The sequence below is a fragment of the Carassius gibelio genome, chromosome A25, assembly GCF_023724105.1.
Source record: "Carassius gibelio isolate Cgi1373 ecotype wild population from Czech Republic chromosome A25, carGib1.2-hapl.c, whole genome shotgun sequence".
In the NCBI taxonomy this organism is placed as follows: Eukaryota; Metazoa; Chordata; class Actinopteri; order Cypriniformes; family Cyprinidae; genus Carassius; species Carassius gibelio.
This window is the reverse complement of record NC_068395.1, coordinates 8,347,309-8,369,009: the sequence shown is the minus strand read 5'-3', so window position 1 is coordinate 8,369,009 and position 21,701 is coordinate 8,347,309. Positions and strand designations below refer to the sequence as shown.

At 35.3% G+C, this 21,701-nt stretch overlaps 1 protein-coding gene across 2 annotated transcripts; it reads right to left on the bottom strand.

Moving 5' to 3' along the window:
* Window positions 1–953: 953 nt before the first annotated feature.
* Window positions 954–20,530, bottom strand: LOC127947087 (lactadherin). 2 transcript variants are annotated; one of them, XM_052544020.1, is made up of 10 exons: window positions 20,329–20,530; window positions 13,886–14,011; window positions 13,639–13,767; window positions 7,277–7,390; window positions 6,545–6,726; window positions 6,282–6,437; window positions 5,831–5,975; window positions 4,429–4,613; window positions 3,528–3,683; window positions 954–2,551 (listed from the first exon to the last, which is right to left on the bottom strand). In XM_052544020.1, exons 1-10 carry the CDS (start codon window positions 20,408–20,410, stop codon window positions 2,408–2,410), a joined length of 1,419 nt encoding a protein of 472 aa, XP_052399980.1. In that variant the 5' UTR covers window positions 20,411–20,530; the 3' UTR covers window positions 954–2,407. The 2 variants fall into 2 exon arrangements, with proteins under 2 accessions (XP_052399980.1, XP_052399979.1); XM_052544019.1 differs by having other exon boundaries at window positions 4,429–4,631; window positions 20,329–20,507.
* Window positions 20,531–21,701: the final 1,171 nt, after the last annotated feature.

The following is a 21,701-nucleotide window of genomic DNA, read 5'->3' as shown; positions in this document are numbered from 1 at the left end:
CCTATGAATAACTGCACTGAAAGGCTTTGAAAAATACACGTAAGTGCTTCCAAACATCATCTACTGAATGACTAAATGTGTGTCAATGAATGGAATTCAGCCACACAGTTTTGTGAGTTTTTGATTTATTTATTTAGCCAGTTTCCATCAAACAAGCTTTCAGTGAAACTCTAGTAATACTTTGGTTTGTACTGAAGATTTTGACCCTTCATAAACTTGTCAAGCAATGAGGCGAATGAAGCAAGATTTCCTTTGTAGAGATGTCATCAGAAAGCAAAGAATGTTTGCTTCTGACAAAATATTTGCCACAATACCTCATCCAAAATAGCTTTGTTTTTCCCAGAAAAGAATCCTTCCTGGCTTTGCCCGTCGGGTGCTGCTGTTTTCCTGCCATTCTTTCGACTATCACTTGATTCTTTCCTGCCTTCCTGCTTTCAATCTCTATAGAGCCACTATATTAAAGTGTTCCAGTCTAGCTGAACTGGAAGCAGTTATTATTTTTCAAAGGTTCAAATAATTAAATAAATAAATAATAATACAATAAAAAAAATTCAATATACACAAATAATAAAATATTAAATGCATTATTAAAATAAATAAATAATCATAATATTTTAAATATATTTTGTTATTTTACATTAAGGTACAATAAATACATAGACACACATAATGTAATAAAATCATCCCTTCATTATACACACATACAATACAATAATTAAAATAAATAACTATTATAAATTATTTAAATATATTTCATTATATTATGCATAATAATAATTATATTATTATTATAAATAAATAGTATTCAATATAAAAATATGAATATTTATGATTTAATTTGTTAGATGTTTATTTTGTGGTTATTGGAAAAGAATGCTGAACTAACTTTCCTTGTCAATAACAGCATACTGTGGAGGATTTATAACAAGACAGCATGCCTGATAGGCCATAAGTATCTATTAATATTCTTTATTTGTTTCTACAGTTGAAAACATGAGGAAAATATTTCAAGAGATAATAGGGAAATGCATCTAGTCTAAACCATCTGAACACAACAAGAGTGCTACAGTAGGAGGCATTTAAAAAATTACAAAAAAAGACAAAATTTAAGAGCACATTGAATAGAAATACCAATGTGTCTTTACTGCAATGAAAACAACTGCGAGAAAAATCAAATGCTAACATCAATACAGAATCCAGACCAAAGAAAATGCATGCAGCCTAAATGCAGAAATCATGCTGGATTATTAGAATATTCTTCAGTGTTTGAATACCACTTTACTTCTTCTCAGAAAATATCTCAGAGAAATACTGCCCATATATCTTCTCCTAAAGCTCTATTAATATTAATTCATAATACTCATATCATATTGCACAAGCCCAAAATTGTACATTTATTCGAGTGGACGGGTTGGGGTGAGGGGTCACAATGCATCATTTTGAAAACACTATGTAGATTGGACGATCACATTAGAGGTTCAGTGCCACCGTAAAAATTATTCTAAATTAGATTTGCACCCGTCCTGCATCTCATTATGCGACCAAGCTTGTGACAGTGTACATCAAAGCTTATAATCTAAGCATGGCCCCATATAAAAAATAAAAATAAAACATATACACACATTTGCTACCATAATAGGAAAAACATTAGACCACTTTGGCTTGGCTTTGGCTGTATCAAAAAAAAGTGTTTTATTTCATAATTATGCTGGAATAAAATTGAACAAATAAAAATTCAGTAGCACACTGCAAATAATTGAACTGCACCTGAGATCTGTGGCCATTCAAATTAATCTAGAGTGATCAAATAATAATAGACGATTGACTGTCATTTTATATTTAGGTTTGATGAGGCTGTAAAAAAATGCATTAGCCTAGTTAAAAATTGTTATTGATTTAAACCAAATATTATTTGATAGCATAAACAAATGATCAAATGGCTACTTTTATTACATAATATACAAATTAGCATAAATCACAACCATATTTTGTGACTTTTGTCACTTTCTAATTTAAACTAATTCATAAGATAAGATATAAAACAGCTTGACTGCATTTAAAACCAAACCAACACACTGATTCTTGTGAAAAATAAATAAATTGTGACTTATTTGGTATGTACGGTTTCTTTTTTCAGAGAAAAACTGAGTTTTAGTTTTACTTGACAAAAAAAGGAAAGAAATCGAATTGTTACAACTCAATTGTAACAGTAAAGTTTTCAAAACTTAAGTTATTTCCTAATATGGTCATCTAGTGTAAATAATCATTGAGTTCATCTTCAGCTGTGTAGGGTGGTGTGATGATGGTGCCCTCTGTTGCTAAGAGTGAGGCAGTGCAGGCGTGGTTAAAGGAAGAAGGAATGGTGGGAAGTATAAAAGAGAAGGAGAGAGAAAGAGAAAGAAGAGTTCTACTCTTCGCAGCCCAGCAGCTCCATTCGCAGGGTGATGCGTTCATGCCACGCCCACGGCAGGATGCGGACGAATCGTGCGTAGAAGGGGGGCTCGAACATGTTATTTTTGTGCACGTTGTTGTCACTGTTGCCAGGGAAAATCTGCAGGTGAAGCAGAAGAAAAAAGATAGGGTGAGACAAGGACATAACAGACGGATAGAGGAAAAAAAGCAGAATATACACGAGATGAACGGCCAACACTGTGGCCAGTTGAAAAGATGTGGCGGACGTTCGGAATCTGTTAAACGAACATTCTATCGTCGTCATGTCGTTCCAAACCTGAAAGACTTACTTTATTCTGTGGAACACGGTAGATGTTTTTTTTTTTTTTAATGTTTCAACTTTTTTTGTCCATTTATGAATGACAAGACAATATATTGATCCCTGCAGACTTTCAAATATGGACAAAAAACCCTACATTTCCACAAAACATCTTCTTTTGTTTCATAGAAGAAAGAAATTCATACAGGTTTGGAATGACATCAGGGCATTTTCATTTTCATGTGAACTATCCCTTTAAGTTTTAGAATTATTGTTATATTTGACATATTGATTTCGCACATCCATGTTGACATATTGAATTCACAGATCCTAAAAATACACCAACGCTGAGAACATGAACTTCATAACATCAGTAGTTTTATTAGTTATATGCTATTATGGTATTTACTTATAGTTTTGAAATAGCTTTCATTTTAATATTTTCAGTTTTTAATAAGTAATTTTGTCATGTTGTCATTTGTATTAGTTTTTTTTTCTATTTTTACATTTATTAGTTTTTTTATTTCATTTTATTTCATAAATCTTTTATTTAATTTTAGTAATTTTAGTCCTTCAACTTAAACATATTTCATTTCAGTTCATTTAATTTTAAAAGTTTTATTTTAATTCAGCTTTATTATAATTAACTAAACAAAACTATGACTAGTTCACACAAGGAACAACATGAAACAAGATTTTCGACCCATTTGTGCTCTGAGTGAAACATTTAATGTGTAGGTCAGGAAAAGACTTGAACCAAAAGGAACTGGGTCATTAGGGGTTAACTCGAGGCATTAAATCGTGTTTGAAAACCAACCTTATCTGTTTTCGTCTTGTCGTCTTTGAGAATGGTCCAGTACTTGCCGTCATCACTGTGAGCCACTTTAAAGGCGGACACAAATTGCACATTACCAAAGTCTTTGGCCCCTTGCGTGATGATCCCTGTGATGCGCTTTGGTCTGAGCAGGTCCACCTAAAAGCAAAAAGATAACAACTCAGCAAGTGGTCTTCCATAAAAAACTGGCATTGAGTTATAATGATCTATACTATGAGTGATTCACTACGTAATTGTAAAAGGTTTGTTGTTTGTAAATGATGGCCTCTCAGGACAATGCTGAATGAAAATCAGGGCGATCCGACTGTGTTCAGCCTCTGAGAGGTCATCCAATGTGTAAATGTGCTAAGATCCCAAAGCACCAGGGATCAAGAATGAATTCAACTCCTAGGCAAACACTGCCAGACGTTAACAGAAAGGAAGACACTCAAAAGTCGACATGGACAGTATCCTGACAATACTCCCTCTTAATAAAAAATGAGTGATATATGCACTATTGTTCAAAAGACTGAGATTAGTAAAAGAAAAAAAAGTCAAAGAAATGAATTTCATTTAAAAGAATATGCCATTCTTTCGTATCATGTTTTATAAATGTATCACAATTTCTAAAAAAATATTAAGCAGTATGACTGATAACCCTGATATGAATAAAAATAAATGTTTTTGATCACCAATAGGCATATTAGAATGATTTCTGAAGGATCATGTGACAGTGAAGAATGAAGTAATGATGCTGAATATTCAGCTTTGCATCAAAGGAATAAATTACATTTTAAAATATAATCAAATAGAAAAAGTTATTTTAAATAGTAATAATATTTCACAATATTACTGATTTTATTGTACTGTTTTTTTAATTGTTTTTACAAGTTTGTCATCTCACCTGCAGCCACTCGGAGCGGTCATTAATGGCTGCTGTCCAGGCGTTGGTCTTGCCCTGCTTGTCCAGACGAGCGTAATGCGGGTGCCAGGTGAACGCCTCGATCCCCCAGGTGCGGAACGAGCTGGAGGCTGTCATCTGCCCGTCATCAATTAGCCGGGACTTGATACCTAGCGACTCGGAGCAACCTGTCGTGTTCAAATACACTGTGAAGTGAGACAACAGAAAGAGAGACGGGACGGGGACAGGAAGTGGCAGAGAGATGGATGGGAAGCGTGTCAGCACAAGCGGCACAAACCACATCAGCGCTGAGCAAGTTTCATGCAGGTGAGCGGCAAGATGGTGTGTGTGACGGGGTGTGTGTGAAGCGCATTCGGGCGAGAGCTGGCGCTTGTGATGGACAGCCTGAGAGACACAGATGGAACAGTGAAGTGGCCAATAATGTGAATGAAACATTGACATCTGCACCGGTCCACTAATTAGAAATTAAGACTTTCGTAAAGGGATGCATGATGTAATATACCATATATATATAAGATAATATTATAATAGTGTATTTTAATATCAGCCATTAAAAATTGGCCAGTTACATAATTTATAAACTCATTTTAATCTTAATTTTAATAGTTTATTTTTTCATTAATTTATCAAATTGCATGCATATTAATTTATATTTATTATAAATAAATATCATAATTTTAAAATAAATTGTATGATCACCAATTTAGAATGTTGATTTATCACTGTAAATGCCAAAACTTTAAAATAATTATTGGTTTATCGGCCAAAATGTTCTAATGTACCAGTGCAACCCTACTTTTATAAAGTGATGTGACATTTAGTCAAGTATGTTGTCCCATACTCAGAATTTGTGCTCTGCATTTAACCCATCCAAGTGCACACACACAGCAGTTAGTAGTGAACAAACACACACACACACACACACACACAAACACCCGGAGCAGTGGCCAGATTTAATAATATAATACAATATAAAAAAAAAAAAAATTAACATCAAGAATAGACTTGATCTTTCTTAAACGCTAGCAGAAAACAAGAACAAATTCCACACAAATGAACCAGTGTCATTCATTATCACTATGTGCAGCTCAAAACTGTGTCAAATAAGTCAAATGCCTGAGAGGTTTGTGCCCAGAATGTTTCAGGCTAGAGTCCCAGTTTGGAAAGATTGTTCCTTCAAGCAAGCTGGCTGTGGTCTTTAACTTCACCACAAACAAAGACGAGCAGGAAATTGTGTAAATTGTGATGCTGCTGCTTACACACTTTTTCTTCCATTAAACCACAGCAGTATATCCATATTCTAGTCGAGATGTTTTGTCTTTTGGCTGCCATAATTCTATTCATAAGAATGTATAAACATGCAAAAATATAATTGGGACTATACCGTTGAGTTCACAGCCCACCAGCTCCAGTCTCAGTGTACACGCTTTACGGCACACAACGGGAACGATTCGTATGTACTGAGCTATGATCGGAGGCTCGAACAAATTGGTCTTTGTCCCATCATTGTCCATATTACCAACAAAGATCTGAAGAACAGAAATGCATACATTCATTAGGTATTTAAAAAATATAATATAATCACAGGTTATGAAACATATGACAAATGCTACTGAATCATATCTGGGTGCTTTTATGCTCCAGGGATTTGATTTTAATTTAAATAAATTATGATGATCCAAACAAATGATTTATTATAATTATTTGAGAATTATTTATGTACATATTTTAGCAACTACAACTGGCCAAAAGTTTCCACAGTTAAACACCCAAAAATTCCAAACCAAAACAGGCACTAAAAATAAAACAGAACAGAAAAGCGAGTGAATTATCACCATGTCGTTGCTCTGGCCCTCAGCTCTGTACATGGTGTAGGTTCGCCCGTCCAAACTGGACGCTACCTTGAAGGCTTTGATGAACTCGGCTGTGCCCATGCGACTGGCACCCTGGGTAATGATGCCAGTGAAACGCATCTTCCTCTGCAGGTTGATCTGTTATAGAATAAGCCATAAAATTAGTATTAGTCCTTTTTGGGTGAATACAGATAATATTTGAACTCCAAATATGTATATAACCAATAAACTAGACTTTTTTTTACCTCGATCCAGGGGTTCTTGTCATGTGTCGCAGAGGTCCAAGCATTAACGAGTCCCTTGTTATTCAGTCGTGCCAATTCGGGCCCCCAGCGCTGCAGTCCCAGAATAGCGTAGTACACAGAAGAGGCAGAAATCTGAGACTCTGCGATGCCTCCTCCTTCCATTCCCAGCAGAGAGATGCATCCTGGGAACCGAAGGCAGACATTAGCAGATATTAGTGCTCAGGAGACAAACAGGCTTACTGTCCAACAGACAGATGGATAAACAGTGAGAGGACCACATTCACAGGGCAGTGAAATAGCCATTGTGTACTGAAGGAAGTCACAAATTTAAAAGCCAGATATGTGACCCTGGACCACAAAACCAGTTCGAAGTGTAAATTTTTTCGAAATTGAGGGTTGAAAAAAAAATCGAAATACTGAAAAAAAATAGCCTTTAAAGTTGTCTAATTGAAGTTCTTAGCAATGCATATTACTAATACAAAATTAAGTTTTTATTTATTTACAGTAGGAAATGTACTAAATATCTTCATGGAACATGATCTTTACTCAATATCCTAATGATTTTTGCCATAAAAAAAAAAAATCAATAATTTTGACCCATACAATATTTTTGTGGCTATTGCTAAAAATGTACCCCAGAGACTTAAGACTGGTTTTGTGGTCCATGGTCACATATGTGGAGGAAATGAAGTGAGTATAGGAGAATGTGTGTACTGGCAGTGTCCTACTTACGCAGATGGCAGTGCTTTCCCACAAAGGGGGAGTGACATTTACAGGTGAAATCACCATCAAGATCTCGACAGGTGCCTCCGTTCTGACAGGGCTGGCCGGCACAGTCATTCACATCTGCAAGAATCATAAGGTTTCTGTAAAACTGGTCTGGGCAAGCAAAACAGTTGTCAAAATTAAAGCAATTTTCTTTGTGACCTCTAGGTAGCGCTCACTGGCAACATGCAACTTCTACAATGGTTTGAGTTACATAAAGATAAAATATAAAGGTAAAATTATTTGCTTCAAAAGATAAAATAATCGAATATATGTATTTTTCTGCAATACTTTTTCCAAATGAAGTTTGTAAAATGAAAAATCCTTTAAAGTCGCCTTTATTTATTAAACATATAAACACATTCTTATTGCTTGCACATTTTTTTGTTGTTGTTGTTATGATTCCCTCAACAATGTTATTTACAACAAAATTATAAAGCACAAAAACTCAAAAATATCTGATATTAATAAAAAAAGGACAATATAGGACTAGTGCTCCTGATAAAAAGAAAAATGTATATCACTTTATTATATGACTAAATCAAATTAAGTGGCATTCAATTAAAAAAAAACATACGATTAGATTCTGATAAAAAAATAAACTAAAAAACAACATTTTTTAATGCACAAATGTAATGCAGTGTCTTTGCAATTTTCAAAAACTTTCAAAGCTCTTATTGTCAATATCCAAGAAATGTGTGCTCATCCAGTTAGAAATGAATCACTCAGTTAACTGCAATGATTTTGTACATGTGTGCAGGATGTGGGTATAAAATAAAAGCCAGAAACAGTTGTCATAAGGTTTTCAAATTATGATGGTTTGCTACCCAGAGTTGAGGGCACATAAAGGGAACCCACATATGACACAGCATAATTTAATCACGACTGGTTCTTACAGACGTTCATTAAGAGGATATAGGAGACTGAGGCAGACCTGCTGAAGTTTCTAATCCACTTACGAGCAACAGGGCCACATCAGATCACCAACATGCTTCAAACACCAGTGTGTCAGAATTATTAAAAGGTCAACATGATGATGAAGAGCAAGGGTGTATAATGGTCCTCCTGTACCTGAAGTCTGATATATGTTGTGGGGAAAAAAACTGGCATGGATTTCAGATTTAAAATGGCACCAGTCAATAGAAAGACACTGTGAAATAGAACATTCCAGCAAAATTGGAAAGGAAATCAGTGGGATTATCTGGTGTGTGCATATGGAGCGTGACTGGATGTGACCGGTCACAGTGGTCCAGTGCCAACACAGTGCTCAGGCATACTGAAACACCTCCAAACCTCCAAAAAAATCCCAAAAGTGTTAAGAGCATTACTATGTGCTTGACTGACCTAAAATTAGGTATCTACATTCATTTCAGGCAGCATTTTTTGCCTAATCTGTGTAACCTCCAAATAAATATGTTGTCATAAAAACTCACAAAAATTAGCAAAATGCATTTTTGGGTTTTACAACAAAAAATCAACTTCCCGATATTCTACCCACATTGCAAACTCTATCAACTCTAGAATGGGTTAAACTGCTAACAAGCTAATTAGGTTTTTAGACAACTTTCCAAATGCATTAAATGTCAAAGTGCTCCCAAATGCTAACTGCTAATGCTAATATTATCAACCCTACAATGCATTAAGCATAATACAAACAAGCTAATTAGCAACTTTTCAGAGTCAACTTTCAAAAAACATTTGTCAACTACCTAAAAGCTAACTACATCATTTTTAACACTTCAAGTGTTTAACTGCTAACAAGCTAATTAGCACCTTTTCTAAGCAGTTTTAAATAGCTGAGTGGCTTTTCAAATAATTAGCCTGTTGATAACTATAGGTGGCTATGGGGTTCAGCACTGAACCAAAAACTATCATTAAGATATTAGGGCTCACATTTTTCATTTGTAATGATGAAGTTGCAATTCAGTACATTTAAAATATACAAACGTAATATCAAATAACACACTGCAGTTAATTTATAATCAAATACTTCACACATGCATTAGTATGTTAGTCAACCCAAATAAATGCACTTCTTCAAAGCACATCAAAAGATTATTAAAATAATGAATTAAAATGTACTTTAATGTAAACTTTAAACATTACAAAGTCCACTTAGATCTTAAAAAGTGTGTTAAGAAACGGGCATGAAAGTATACTATCTTAAAGTACATTTAAATGGCCTTTTATTTCATGAATATTATATTATCTGCTTGTACAGTTTTTTTTAAATATAATTTTCAGATTTGAAGTGCACTACAAATGCCTTTTCAATACAATTAAGCACATTTCTTTTTCACAAGCCTCTTATAGTTCAAGTTCCCATTTCAAGCCTTTTTTTCTTCTTAATGTTAATGTGAAGAAGCAAATCATTGCTACCCACTGAAAAGCAGTTCAACACTGTAGTGCATTGTATTACTCTGAGAACATCAATATCTGGCTAAATAATGTGAAATGCAATCTTATGTCGGTTGCAATATTATCCAAATCAACAAAATGCAAGGTCAGCAGGTCTCCACTTCCATGTGTGACAGTGAAATCCAAGAGAAAAGACTTAAAGGGGGGGTGAAATGCTATTTCATGCATACTGAGTTTTTTACACTGTTAAAGAGTTGGATTCCCATGCTAAACATGGACAAAGTTTCAAAAATTAAGTTGTACGTTTGAAGGAGTATTTCTGTTCCAAAAATACTCCTTCCGGTTTGTCACAAGTTTTGGAAAGTTTTTTTCGAGTATGGCTCTGTGTGACGTTAGATGGAGCGGAATTTCCTTATATGGGTCCTAAGGGCGCGTCTGCCGGAAGAGCGCACGCTCCCGTATAGCAGAGCACTGAGAGCATTCACTGATCAGAGCGAGAGCGTCGCGAAATGTCACAAAAGGAATGTGTTTTTGGTTGCCAGGGCAAGACAACCCTGCACAGATTACCAAAAGAGAAACAGCATTAAGGGACCAGTGGATGGAGTTTATTTTTACAGAGCATCAACGGAGTTGTGCAAGTGTTTGTGTTTGTTCCCTGCATTTCGAAGATGCTTGTTTTACAAACAAGGCCCAGGTTGACGCTGGATATGCACATTGTTTATTTCTTAAGGATAATGCAATCCCAACGAAAAAGGGTCACGATCGTGTGTTGGAACCGCAGGCGGTGAGTAAAACTGCTTCAAATATCTCTGTGTTGTTAACTTAGCTATCAGCGCGTAAGCACATCAAGTAAACAACATGCGATGTTGTTATCAAACTGCACTTTCCACATGTACAGCTTAAAAAAAAAAAAAAAAAAAAAAGAAGACAAAGTGGAACTTAGTCATTTTCCAAAACCGCTAAGCAAATATATACAGTTTCAGTACATACCACATAGAGAAGCCTTTGCTGATGCTGCTCTTGTTAAATTTCAGCCTCTGGATCTGTGTCACAGCTTTCCAAACGCTCTCAACGCAAAAGCTTACTCGCGCTCGTGATTCTTTAGCTCCGCCCACACGTCACGCCTCTAGGCGCTCGTGTTTTTCCGGGAAAAATCGGTACAGACTATCTTTCTCTTATAAATATAATAAAACTAAAGACTTTTTGGAGTTATGAAAGATGCAGTACTACTCTATAGGTGCTCAAGATTAACAGGATATTGAGTGAAAACGAGCATTTCACCCCCCCTTTAATCATGCTAAGAAGGAACAAATGAAAGCTTTTTTTCCATAATTTTGTCTTGAAACAGCCTTCCTTACAACACAGTAGCTACACAGTGAGTCTATTCTCAAGACACAAGACTGTGTCAAAAGAGACTATGCACATTTTCCACTTTTTCTTGTGTTTTTGTACAACTGTTCCTGAAGATTTCTGCACTATTTATGTATTTTTCATATCGGCTATTATATCATTTTGTTATTAATCTCATCTATAATCGATGCTTACTTGTCACCAAACAACAAGTAAAAACAAAACTAGTTGTTATTGTTTGTTTTCTGTGTCCATTATATGGCCACTTCCTGTCTAAGTGTATGGTTCTTGACCAAAATAAGCTGCAATTTGGACATTTTGCTAAATAACTAGTTTTCTAACTACAAAGTTGTTCTGAAAAGTTCTGTAAGTCAGGGAAGTGAGACGATATAAACGTTGATATGATGATTTAGTCACAAAATCTAATGTTAGTGCTTTTTGTCAATTATATTTTATTTTTATAGGGCCAGTGTTGTTAATTTAAATCAAAACTATTACTATTACAAGATTTAATTAGTCGAAATATTTTTTACATTTTGCCTTGGCTATTGAAATAATATAAGTTTCAATTAAAAAATTACTAAAAAATAAAACTGAAATAAAAATAAAAGGTAAATAATTAAATGTATAAAAAAAGGGAATAAAAATATAACACAAATCTCCATTATCAAATGTAAATACTCAATTTAAAATTTACATTTTTTTAATTAAAAAAATATAAAGGTTATAAAAGATAATTTAAAATATTAATAAAAACTATAATAGTATATACATATTACACTGCTGTGGAGCACAGTTTGGTTAGAAATGCTTTATGCTAAATCTCTAACCGACCATTAAAATCCCTTGACCGCAATGTTAAGAAAGTTAGTGAGAAAAATAAAGTAAAATACAGCAATTAGAGGTGAGAAATTCATGTGAGAAAACTAGCTTTTATTCAGTGGAAAATAGGGAAATTACAAAGTAGTGGCAGAAGGGCAGCATCAATTTTTATTAAGCTAGCATTAGATCCAGGAATCATGCGCTTCGTTAACTCTTCAACTTGCAGACACACAAAAGAGGCACTGACTGCATTTAAACCCTACAGCAGGTTTCTGTTTTAACCCGAACAGCTAATGTAACCAGTGCTCCACTTCGTAAAAGCTTTTGACACAGACTGCACAGCCTCTTGCGGGGCTTTCAGACCAATTTCATGCTGTCACTGAAACATTTCTGCCAGCTGAGAGCCGAGGACGAGCGCAGACTTCAATTACTTTGCTTCCTCCACTTGCATTTTACCCAGCAACAGGACTAGTGTGTGACAGCGTGGGTGTGCAGTCATTTTTGAATTTATGCTGCCACTATGTTTGGCACTACACTACACAGTGTCCAGTCTTTTCCATCATCCGAGCATGATTTAGATGTCTTCCCTTGGGATTAAGAAGCTTCTAAACAGTCAATTCAACGTCAGTGCCAGTCTAATCCAGCCACATTCCCAGCCGCACTCTAAAGATGAGCCCGCATGCTCAACTAAACCCAGTCAAAACATCATAAACATGCTATCAAGTGCTGGAATCTGGCACTGAAGCCAGATGTCCATCGTAATCAGAAAGAACGTGACGGAGTCTCTGTGGTGAACTAAATAATACATGCTGTCTTAAATGTATAGCATGGAAAAGCAACATTCAATTTTGGGAGGATTTATGGCTTTTTTTCACTTCTCGTTAATTAATTTCTTACCCGCAGAAGAATTTTGTCAAATTTGCAAAATCAAAATGAACACCTCAAAATCATTCATAAAATACTGTTGCAAATGGAAATATGAGAATGATAACTGATTAAAAGTGACCCTATTTACTTTTTAAAGGAAAGGTTCATGAAGAAAAGTTTCTGTCATTTACTCACAAAAAATATATTTTGAAGAATGATGGTAACCAGACAGCTTTTTATTAATTTAAATAAAAATAATAAATTATTTTTAATGCACTTTTTTTGGGGGGAGTTTGTTAACCCTGCTGAAACTACTGTATTTTTTTCCTTTGCATACAGAATTGAACTTGGCATAAAGGAAGCTAAAATGGCCTATAAAAAATAAGTTTAAGACAAGTTAAGCCTGTCTTTTAAAATATTGGCTTTTGACAGCAAAATAAAAATACAGTAGTCACTTATTCACTGTTAAGGTGAGTTCACAGAGATACAGAGACATTTCAATAGTAATCTGTGTGAGTTTACACATTTTGAAACAGGTTGATGCAAGTTGTTAATGCAAAAACGCCATGTTGACGACATGAAAACTACTTAATTTGAAAGTGACTTCTGTGTGAGCCGTGTATGTATTCATATGTTGCTACACTATTAACAACAGAGATTAAAATTTTTGTCTTTAAATTTTCACTAATGTAAATGCATTTTTAACAGCACTTCTAGAAATTCAGTAAATCTGACTGAATCCAGATGATTTAGGCAGTTTAAAGCTACAATTTGTCAATTAATTACCACTTGGATGAAAATGTGTTTCTCAATCTTAATGTAAATTTGATTACACAGCAAATGAGTTTTTAATAATTCTCAGTGGTTTCTCCCGATAACCACTTATACGTTTGGCATGAAACAGATCCAACGGCTTGGATAAAGCCACTCACTGTTCTGGCAGTGGATTCCATCGAAGCCTATTGAACACTTGCAGACATATTCACTAAAGACGTCTCCTCTTCGGGAGTTGATGATCTCACAGAAGCCATCGTTTTTACAAGGGTTAGGGTTGCAGGGCCCTGAGAACAAATGTCATGTGAGGAATGATCAGCTTTGGCTGAAATTGCTAAAAGTAACATTTACCCTAAACTAAAGTTTTTTTTTTGCATAAACATAAATAACTGATAAGACTGTTACCAATATCTGTCTCGTTGCAGGTGGGTCCGGTGAATCCTTCAGCACAAATGCATTTAAAGGGATCTTTTCCTGTTTCATTGACACAGGTTCCTCCATTCAAGCACACATTTACTTCACAGATGTCAGCTGAGAAAAGACAAAGATAGAGGATTTGATATTAGACCATTTTTTATATAACTTCCGATAAAACTCAATTGGGCTCATTCATTAAACATGAAAAGAATAACTTTTTTATACCTATACATACATTAAATATATATATATATATATATATATATATATATATATATATATATATTAGTCACATTCAAATCCATTGATTACAGAGAAATAATAAATTTTGTGTTTCATAAATAACAATCTTTTGGGTTTAATGCAGTGCTGTCAGCAGTACTTTCTGATGGGATGCTTTTGATGGTGTAGATTTTTGTTTTTTATAAATAAGGGAAGTAAAAAAGACAATGAGTTCACTGTTTGGTCATGTTTTTATTTGGACATGACCCAATTTGCTAAAGAAGTTGCAGCATTACAGAAAAAATAGAAGTAGTTTCTAGAAATTTCTTTGCAGTCCTGTGGTTTATCCAAAAATGATTTGTAACGCTCAGGAATGTTTGCGTGGGACAGCAATGCTCTGAGAAAAAAAATTATGGAAATGCACATGGAAATTTTAAATTTACAGAATATAAACAGAATAAAAAAAAATTCTAAAAATGAAATGCAATGTTTAATAAATAGAGTTAAGAACTTCCTAAAGGATCAATGCAAGTATAACATTTATCAATGTAAGATAAAAAGACAGGAAGAGGAAAAAACCTATATGAGTTTGGAACAACATAAGGGGGAGCAAATAAAATGGCAGAAGTTTTTTTTTTTTGCTGTAATAATCCTTAAAAAGACTGCACCTGTTACATTTTTATGTATACAGTATGCTGAAATGGAAACGAAAAACATCCAACTTCAATTTTTGGAGTGGTTACTATCTTTAAATGTTAATTTTAGCCTGACACATATAGGCCTTAAATTTGCGGAGTACGAGAGTCGAGAGACTTCCCACAGTCCCACAACTCTGCGTAAATAACACCTCAGTCAGAGATTTCCTGTGCATCGTTGTGTCCTCCCCTGGCACTGATCCAAAGTACCACAACATAGACACTCAGCAGAGTTTATTCAAGATTAACAGCACTCGAAATGATAATCAGCCCACGTTTCAAGCAGCTCTACCATAGGTTTCAACCATGTGAACTTGTTTTGCACCAAGACACCATTTGGCGAACAATCTCCTTTAATTGTGAAATAAAGCAAAGGTCTTCACACTCAGAGTTGAAGATTCTGGGATAATGATAAATCCCCGGCCAGCATAAACAGAGACCTTCTTAAGCAGACGATTGCAGTGCTTATCTTTGGAATGGAATGCATCCTCCTTTTCATGCAATACCAGAATGCTTAAAGCACATTTCCTTTCAATCTTCTCAAAGAAACTCATTTTAGTCCTGGAAATGCAAAAAAATAAACAAATAAATAATCAAATTAATTCCCTTGGAATTGCCTTTGTTCCTGGCATATCATAGCCAGGAACAAACTGTTTAGCAGCTCAGATCAACCCATCCATCACAAGAAAGCACAGAAAACTCCACGGGGAACAGAAACTGTCTATGGATAGCTTGAAAGACTACTTTCATCTTGGCAACCAGTTACAAAATTGACAGGGGCTGTTGAGAACTGAAAGTAATTCATTGCGCTGTATTACCTTTAAACATAACCTTATTCTGCTTTTGTTTCTGTAGAAATGTAACTCTGAACAGAAACTGTTGTTGTCCATCTGCATGGAAAGCAAAATAAGATGATTTGTAGAATGTTCAAGCTGCTCTGTTCTATGAAAGTAAAGTTAATCAAGTTTCGGCCAAAAAAATAAAACTTAATTGGCAAATGCTTCTGGAATGCAATAAAAAATTTAATTTATTAATAATTATTGTTCTTTCTAAAATGCTATTTAAAAATGATTTACAAATATATATTATTTACAAATTACAATTTACAAATAATTATTATTTTTATTTTAATCTATTTTAAATGTATTCATTATTGCTTTAACTACCATTTAAAACATGACTTAAATAAATTGTTTTAAATGTGTATTTATGTGTCAAATAAAAAATGATTCATTTAGTTTTATTGTTATATTTAACTAAATTTTAAAACATGAATTTTAACCATCTTTTAATTTGTCAGTTTGAAAAGTAATTTATCTATTGATCTATCTGTGTTTAAATTATTCAATTTAGCATTTAAATTGTAAGGAAAATGGCAGCATGAGCATCATCAAGTGGACCAAAAACATCCATGTTTGGAATGACATGAGGTTCCTGAGATTATATGCATGGAAACTAAAAAGTATGGATAATTATTCATGTCAGGGAATCCACATCCAGCTGTATCATCTAACATTTACCAGCTATACTTGACCTAGTTTAACTGTCAGAGAACTCAAAGTTAGCCCAATATGTTCTGGAAGGCCATTAGAAAGAAGTGAACACATCAGCTGAATCTGTTTGAAACATTTGATCAGCTTCTCATCAGCTGAGCTGGCCTTTTGATCCGCAAAAGCTCTGAAATAGAAGTGAAGGCTGATTATTCTGCCACAGGCTTTAGGCACTATAGAATTATCACATGGTCTTTCTCTGAGTTAAACGTGTAAAGGCGGGCAACTGTGGGATTGTTTGCTGATTTATTACAAATGAGGCACGCAAACAGGGACAAAGAAAGCAGAAAGAGAATTTGGCCAGGCAACTGTGACCCTGAAAAAACAAGCGTGTTGAGCCAACTCAGAAAATGAGTAATAATAACCAACCCAGTATGGTCAAAACAGCTTATTGTGACTGCACTGATATTGAAAGTGTGCAGCTTTAAAGGGATAATTTGGAATGACTTTGGGGCACCACTGAAACCAAAGGCCGGCTTGATACAATATTTTTGCAATTCAGTTTGGTGATATTAGTGGCACAGAAATTACATTCTTTCAGCTTTAAATTTTATACAAATTGAAGTAAACAGTCCAACAACAAACACATCTGATGTGCTACTGTTAAGGTTATGGTTTGCAAGAAAAATAGATTTTTTTTTTTTTTACTAAAAGAACCAAAACGAACAGTTTAAAACCATAAAACCACTCGCTTCTTCATTTCATATATCTGGGACATCACTTGAGTCACTTCAAAAAGAAGCATGACCTGATCTGCAATCTTAGTATATGAGTACAACAGGTATATAAAAATAATAACAGTTAAAAAGTATAGGGAAGGGCTTTAGAAATGAGTCATTGGCATGAGGAGTCATTCAGTTACAATCTGCTGAGCGGATCACGCACACTTGGCTAACAAAAGAACCTTTGACTGTCGTATTAGGAACAGGTGCAAAACAAAAACAACAGACTGGAGGACAACCAAAACACTGCACACGTGTATGTGAGAGCACGCAAACACAACGTCACACCTACACACCAAATCCTAGTTTGATTCTAGGGGATGAGGAAAGGAAAATGCAACTGTACTATGCAGTAAACATCAGAAAATCACAACATTAAAATAAGTTGGCTTAACATTAGAAATTCAAGAAAAAAAATAAGAGAAAAATAATGCAGTGCACTTTTGAGTCTTGACACTGATAAAATATGCATACAACATCCAAGTACTGTAACAGAACATTTTAAGTTGTTAAAAATAGGATATCTGTGTCTTGGTGTTCATTTGTGTTGCAACCTTTCTGTAGATTTAGAAGCCCAAAGTGTTAGTTTACCTTTTAAGACTCCCTTGGAACTTATTTTATGGCTTGTAGCTTCACACTTTACCCTAAAGGAGTCCTGGATTTATAACTCCACATTACTGCTGATGTGAACATGCATGCGTGTAGGTGTGTGTTAATGTTAATGTTCAGAGTGTTTTCTCAGCTACGCGGTTATTCGCACATCATTTATGATGTCTTCATTCAGCCCTGGGGAACTCTGTGTTCCGAACCTTACGTTCCTACATCACTGAATCCCACGTTAAAACTCTCAGAACAGCTCAAAGCGCTGAGGCATGCAGCTTGCACCTCTTAATGACCAAGCAAATGACCCATAAAGATAGAGACTGCACACAAGAAACATAATGTTCTTGGACAAATGAACTGCTTTAACTGTCAGGGAGCTTGCATCTTCAGGTAAGATTTCAGTAAACTAAAGGCATTTCTCCAGAACACCACAGCCATCTGTTCTTAAATATAACTCACAAAGACTAAAAATACACTCTGACGTACAGAGAAAAAAGCCATTCTCTAAGGCAACGCAAATAGGCTTATGATTAATCTTACTTGGAAATTCTATAATGTAAAGCATAATATTTGTATGTGTTTTACACTCAAGCCACAGATTCAAAATGGACATAAATCCAGGGTAGCGTATTTGTCCAAAATATAGTAACAAAAGTTTCCTGTCAAGTGTCGGAATATGCTCTTTTAAAAAATTTAACACACCAGATTGGAAAATGGAGCATGAGACCAAGATGGAGCGAAATGAGAAATGCCTTGTTGCGCTGCCTTTGAATGAAACATTGATTAGGGCTTATTGAAAATTAATCACCGGAGAAGCAGCCCTCATTGGCCTGCTATTAGTAGTGGAGTCGTCAGGACAAATGAGTCCATCCCTGGAGGGGAAGACCCTGCTGCCAGATGGCATGGGCCACGCGACAGCTTTTGAACGGCTCGCAAACACATTCTTGCAAAAGAGAGCGAGTGAAAAGCAGGAGGCTGTGCGGTCGCTATAATTAGCATACTCTCCGTCAGCTGACCTGAGAGGCTTGGGTTGTGTTGATAAAAGTCTTTATTTGCTGATTTTAAGCAGTTTTTTTGGAGACCCATCAAGATTTTGGTGGATGAGCGCTGATCTTAGATAAGCTTGAGATTGCAACTTCAATCCAAAGCCGTTTACCTTCTCAATCCGATAAGCAAGGCAAACAACTCTTAACTTTTAAAGGGATAATTCACTAAAAATTTGAAATTTTGTCATAATTTAACATGTTGTTTCAAACTGTATGATTTCTTACTTTTGTCTAACACAAAAAGAGATGTTAGGCATATTGCTGACGCTGTTCTCTTGCACACACTGACACTGAATGGTGACCAGCAGCTGTCAAGCTCCTGCCAGTCGCCATTCACTTTCATTGAAAAGGAAAGAGCAACTAATAAACAACTGGTTTTAAGTTCCATTGAATACAGAAATGACACAGACATTGGATAGACAAGAAAATAAGCAAATTATGAGCAAAATCCTCTTTTCTGAATGAACTTTTTGTTTATCTGCATCCAAACATCATAGAGTGCCAATTTCATCACTTAAAGTGTGAATGAAGAAGACCAAGGAGGTGACAACTGAACCATATGAAAACTTCAAGGAAAATGCTTGGATATGGAAAACTGTCCGGAATACTATTCAAGAAGCAGTCAACATTACAGTAATGAAACTCTGCAGGAAAGAGGATGAATTTCCCAAAGGTTTGTGCAAACCTGTTGTGCTGCACTGGTCATTAGAGGCAGGAAGTGCCCTGGCCTTGTGGGCTCCGCTGCATATTAAAGTGGCCACATTCATTGGAAGTGACTCAGTGATATGGTCACTTGAGCCACACCTACAGACTGGAGCCTGATCACGGCTTGATGCAAAACACAGTTGGGGAAGTGTATTCCTAAACAAGTAACAACATCCGTGGAGGCAAAAAATTTGTAATAGGGACAATTAAATATTTCAAACAAAACCTACTGAAATCTAGACATTACAAAACAACACGCGGCAGTACAAAAATGGCCATCTCCTTTTGTTTGTTCAGAGTTTAAGAAGGAAATTATTTTGGACATGCTTTCAAAAAATCTTAACATACATGAATAGCCAAGGCATGAAATTGGTTCTCAAATGGTTTTCCACATCTGTCCATGAAGCTATAAAAGTCTGTCCAAGCCTGTAGGTCACTGGTAATGGATTGAAATCAGGACATGGTGTTTTGTATACACTAGTGTGACAACAAAAGGATAAAGCAGAAACCCCAAGGCATTAAACGCAAGTACAGCCACGAATAATACACATTTTGTTCGAACAGAGACATAAAATAGATGACCACAGGGACTTTTCATAAAGTGAAGCATCCAAGACTTGTTTACAAGACGACAGTGTAACAATGGAGAGTAAACATCATTCATTCATTACTAAATATATTAAATTCAAAACTCCGGTGTAATATAGGCTATATTACACACAAAATAAAAAAAGAAAGAAAAGAAGCCGTCTGGTGTCTTGACATTTAAAACGTTTAACATCAAAGTAATAAGGACCATAGACTTTCACTTGCTTTGTTTATAAATCTAGTTCGCCAAGCGTTTTTTTTTTTTTTTTTAGCGCTCAAGACAAAAACAAAAAAACTTACCGCTCGCAGTGGAGACTGAAACAGTAAGAAGACACGCCGCGAAAAGTAGTAAACTAACAAACAACCTTGAGAAAGTTATCATGGTGCCGAATTGTAGTTCTTCTGTGTACTTCTCGTCGGTCTCAGGAGCTGTTCGGGTATGAATCCGTGCGCCGTTATGACTACGGGCAAGATTAGAGGCGAGAAAGGGACAATATGTGCTCCCACGTGTATCTCTGCTCTTAGCCAATTAAATCCTGTTTTCAAAATGTTGCCCCGCCCATGACACCGCCCCTTGGGGAGTCATTATTAGTGCGGATAACTGGTCGCTGCTGTTGATTGACTCACAGCTCGGTTTACATTTGGTGGTTTTAGGCATTTTGCCGTTTTTACAGGGATAGTTCAGCAAAAATAAAAAAATGTTTACTCACCCTTATGTCGTTTCAAACCTGTAGGCCTATAACTTTCTATCTTCTACATCCAGCTGTTTTTCTCAGAATTTTCTGGGAGCATTGGCTTTTGGTTAAGAGATTAAGCATGAAACTAATCATTAAAGGACGTTTTGTGTAAGTTTTGGGAAGTTTAGGTTTTGTTTACAAAAAAAAAGAAAAAAGAACAGAACGTTCCCAAAACCTTTTTTTCGGTGTTCCAAAGAGGAACCAAGTGAGAACGTTAGGGAAACGTTCTGTGTATGTGTTTGTTACCATTCACTCTTGTTATATATTTTTCACGCAATGAAAGTAAATGAGGCTGTATGTCTGATCAAAAGTGGGGTGAATCAATTATGACACAACTATTAGTATTTCTTTAAAGATCTTAAAAGAAGTTGGTTTTTCTGAATGCATGATTAAGGCTTGTTTGAAGTGTTTATTTAAACATCAGCTAGGACCAGCTTAATGCTGATTGCGTGATAAAGCAGATTGTGACATTCATGCAAAAGCATAATTTGTTTGTAAGTTAAAGGTAGTGGGTGTATTGCTCTAAGATCCATTTATGCAGGTCGATGCAAAGTGTGGGTGATGGTCAATTGGTGATCTTCGTGCATTATACTTCTCTTTAAGTATCTTGTGCTTTGTGTATATACAGCACAATGCAAATTAATGGACAATGTAAACTGGAAGATCCAGAAAATTTGAAATATAGAAAGAGAAAAGGTTAGTTAACCCCGAACTTGAAAGGACTTCACAAAGTCAAAGCGTTTAAGGAGAAAACCAATTGTTCATGCACCACTAGATTTCATTTTATGCATAATGAATAATAGCTTATTAATTTCTCTCTTGGCTCTGTTGCTGGGGCCCTTAAGAGCTTGTGTGTAAATGCTCTTCTACAGACCCTTTAGCCAGTCCCACTTGATTTGATTGAATATAAAGTGAGGTTGATTTTCCTCCAACGGA

Bases quoted from the DNA above. Each gene is read 5' to 3' on its own strand.
- LOC127947087 (XM_052544019.1), bottom strand. From the start codon at position 20,410: ATGATAACTTTCTCAAGGTTGTTTGTTAGTTTACTACTTTTCGCGGCG. The intron at 4,632-5,830 runs GTATAGTCCCAA...CTCACTTCACAG, and splicing joins GGTGGGCTGTGAACTCAACG to TGTATTTGAACACGACAGGT. The intron at 3,684-4,428 runs GTGAGATGACAA...TTTTGCTTTTAG, and splicing joins ACCGCTCCGAGTGGCTGCAG to GTGGACCTGCTCAGACCAAA.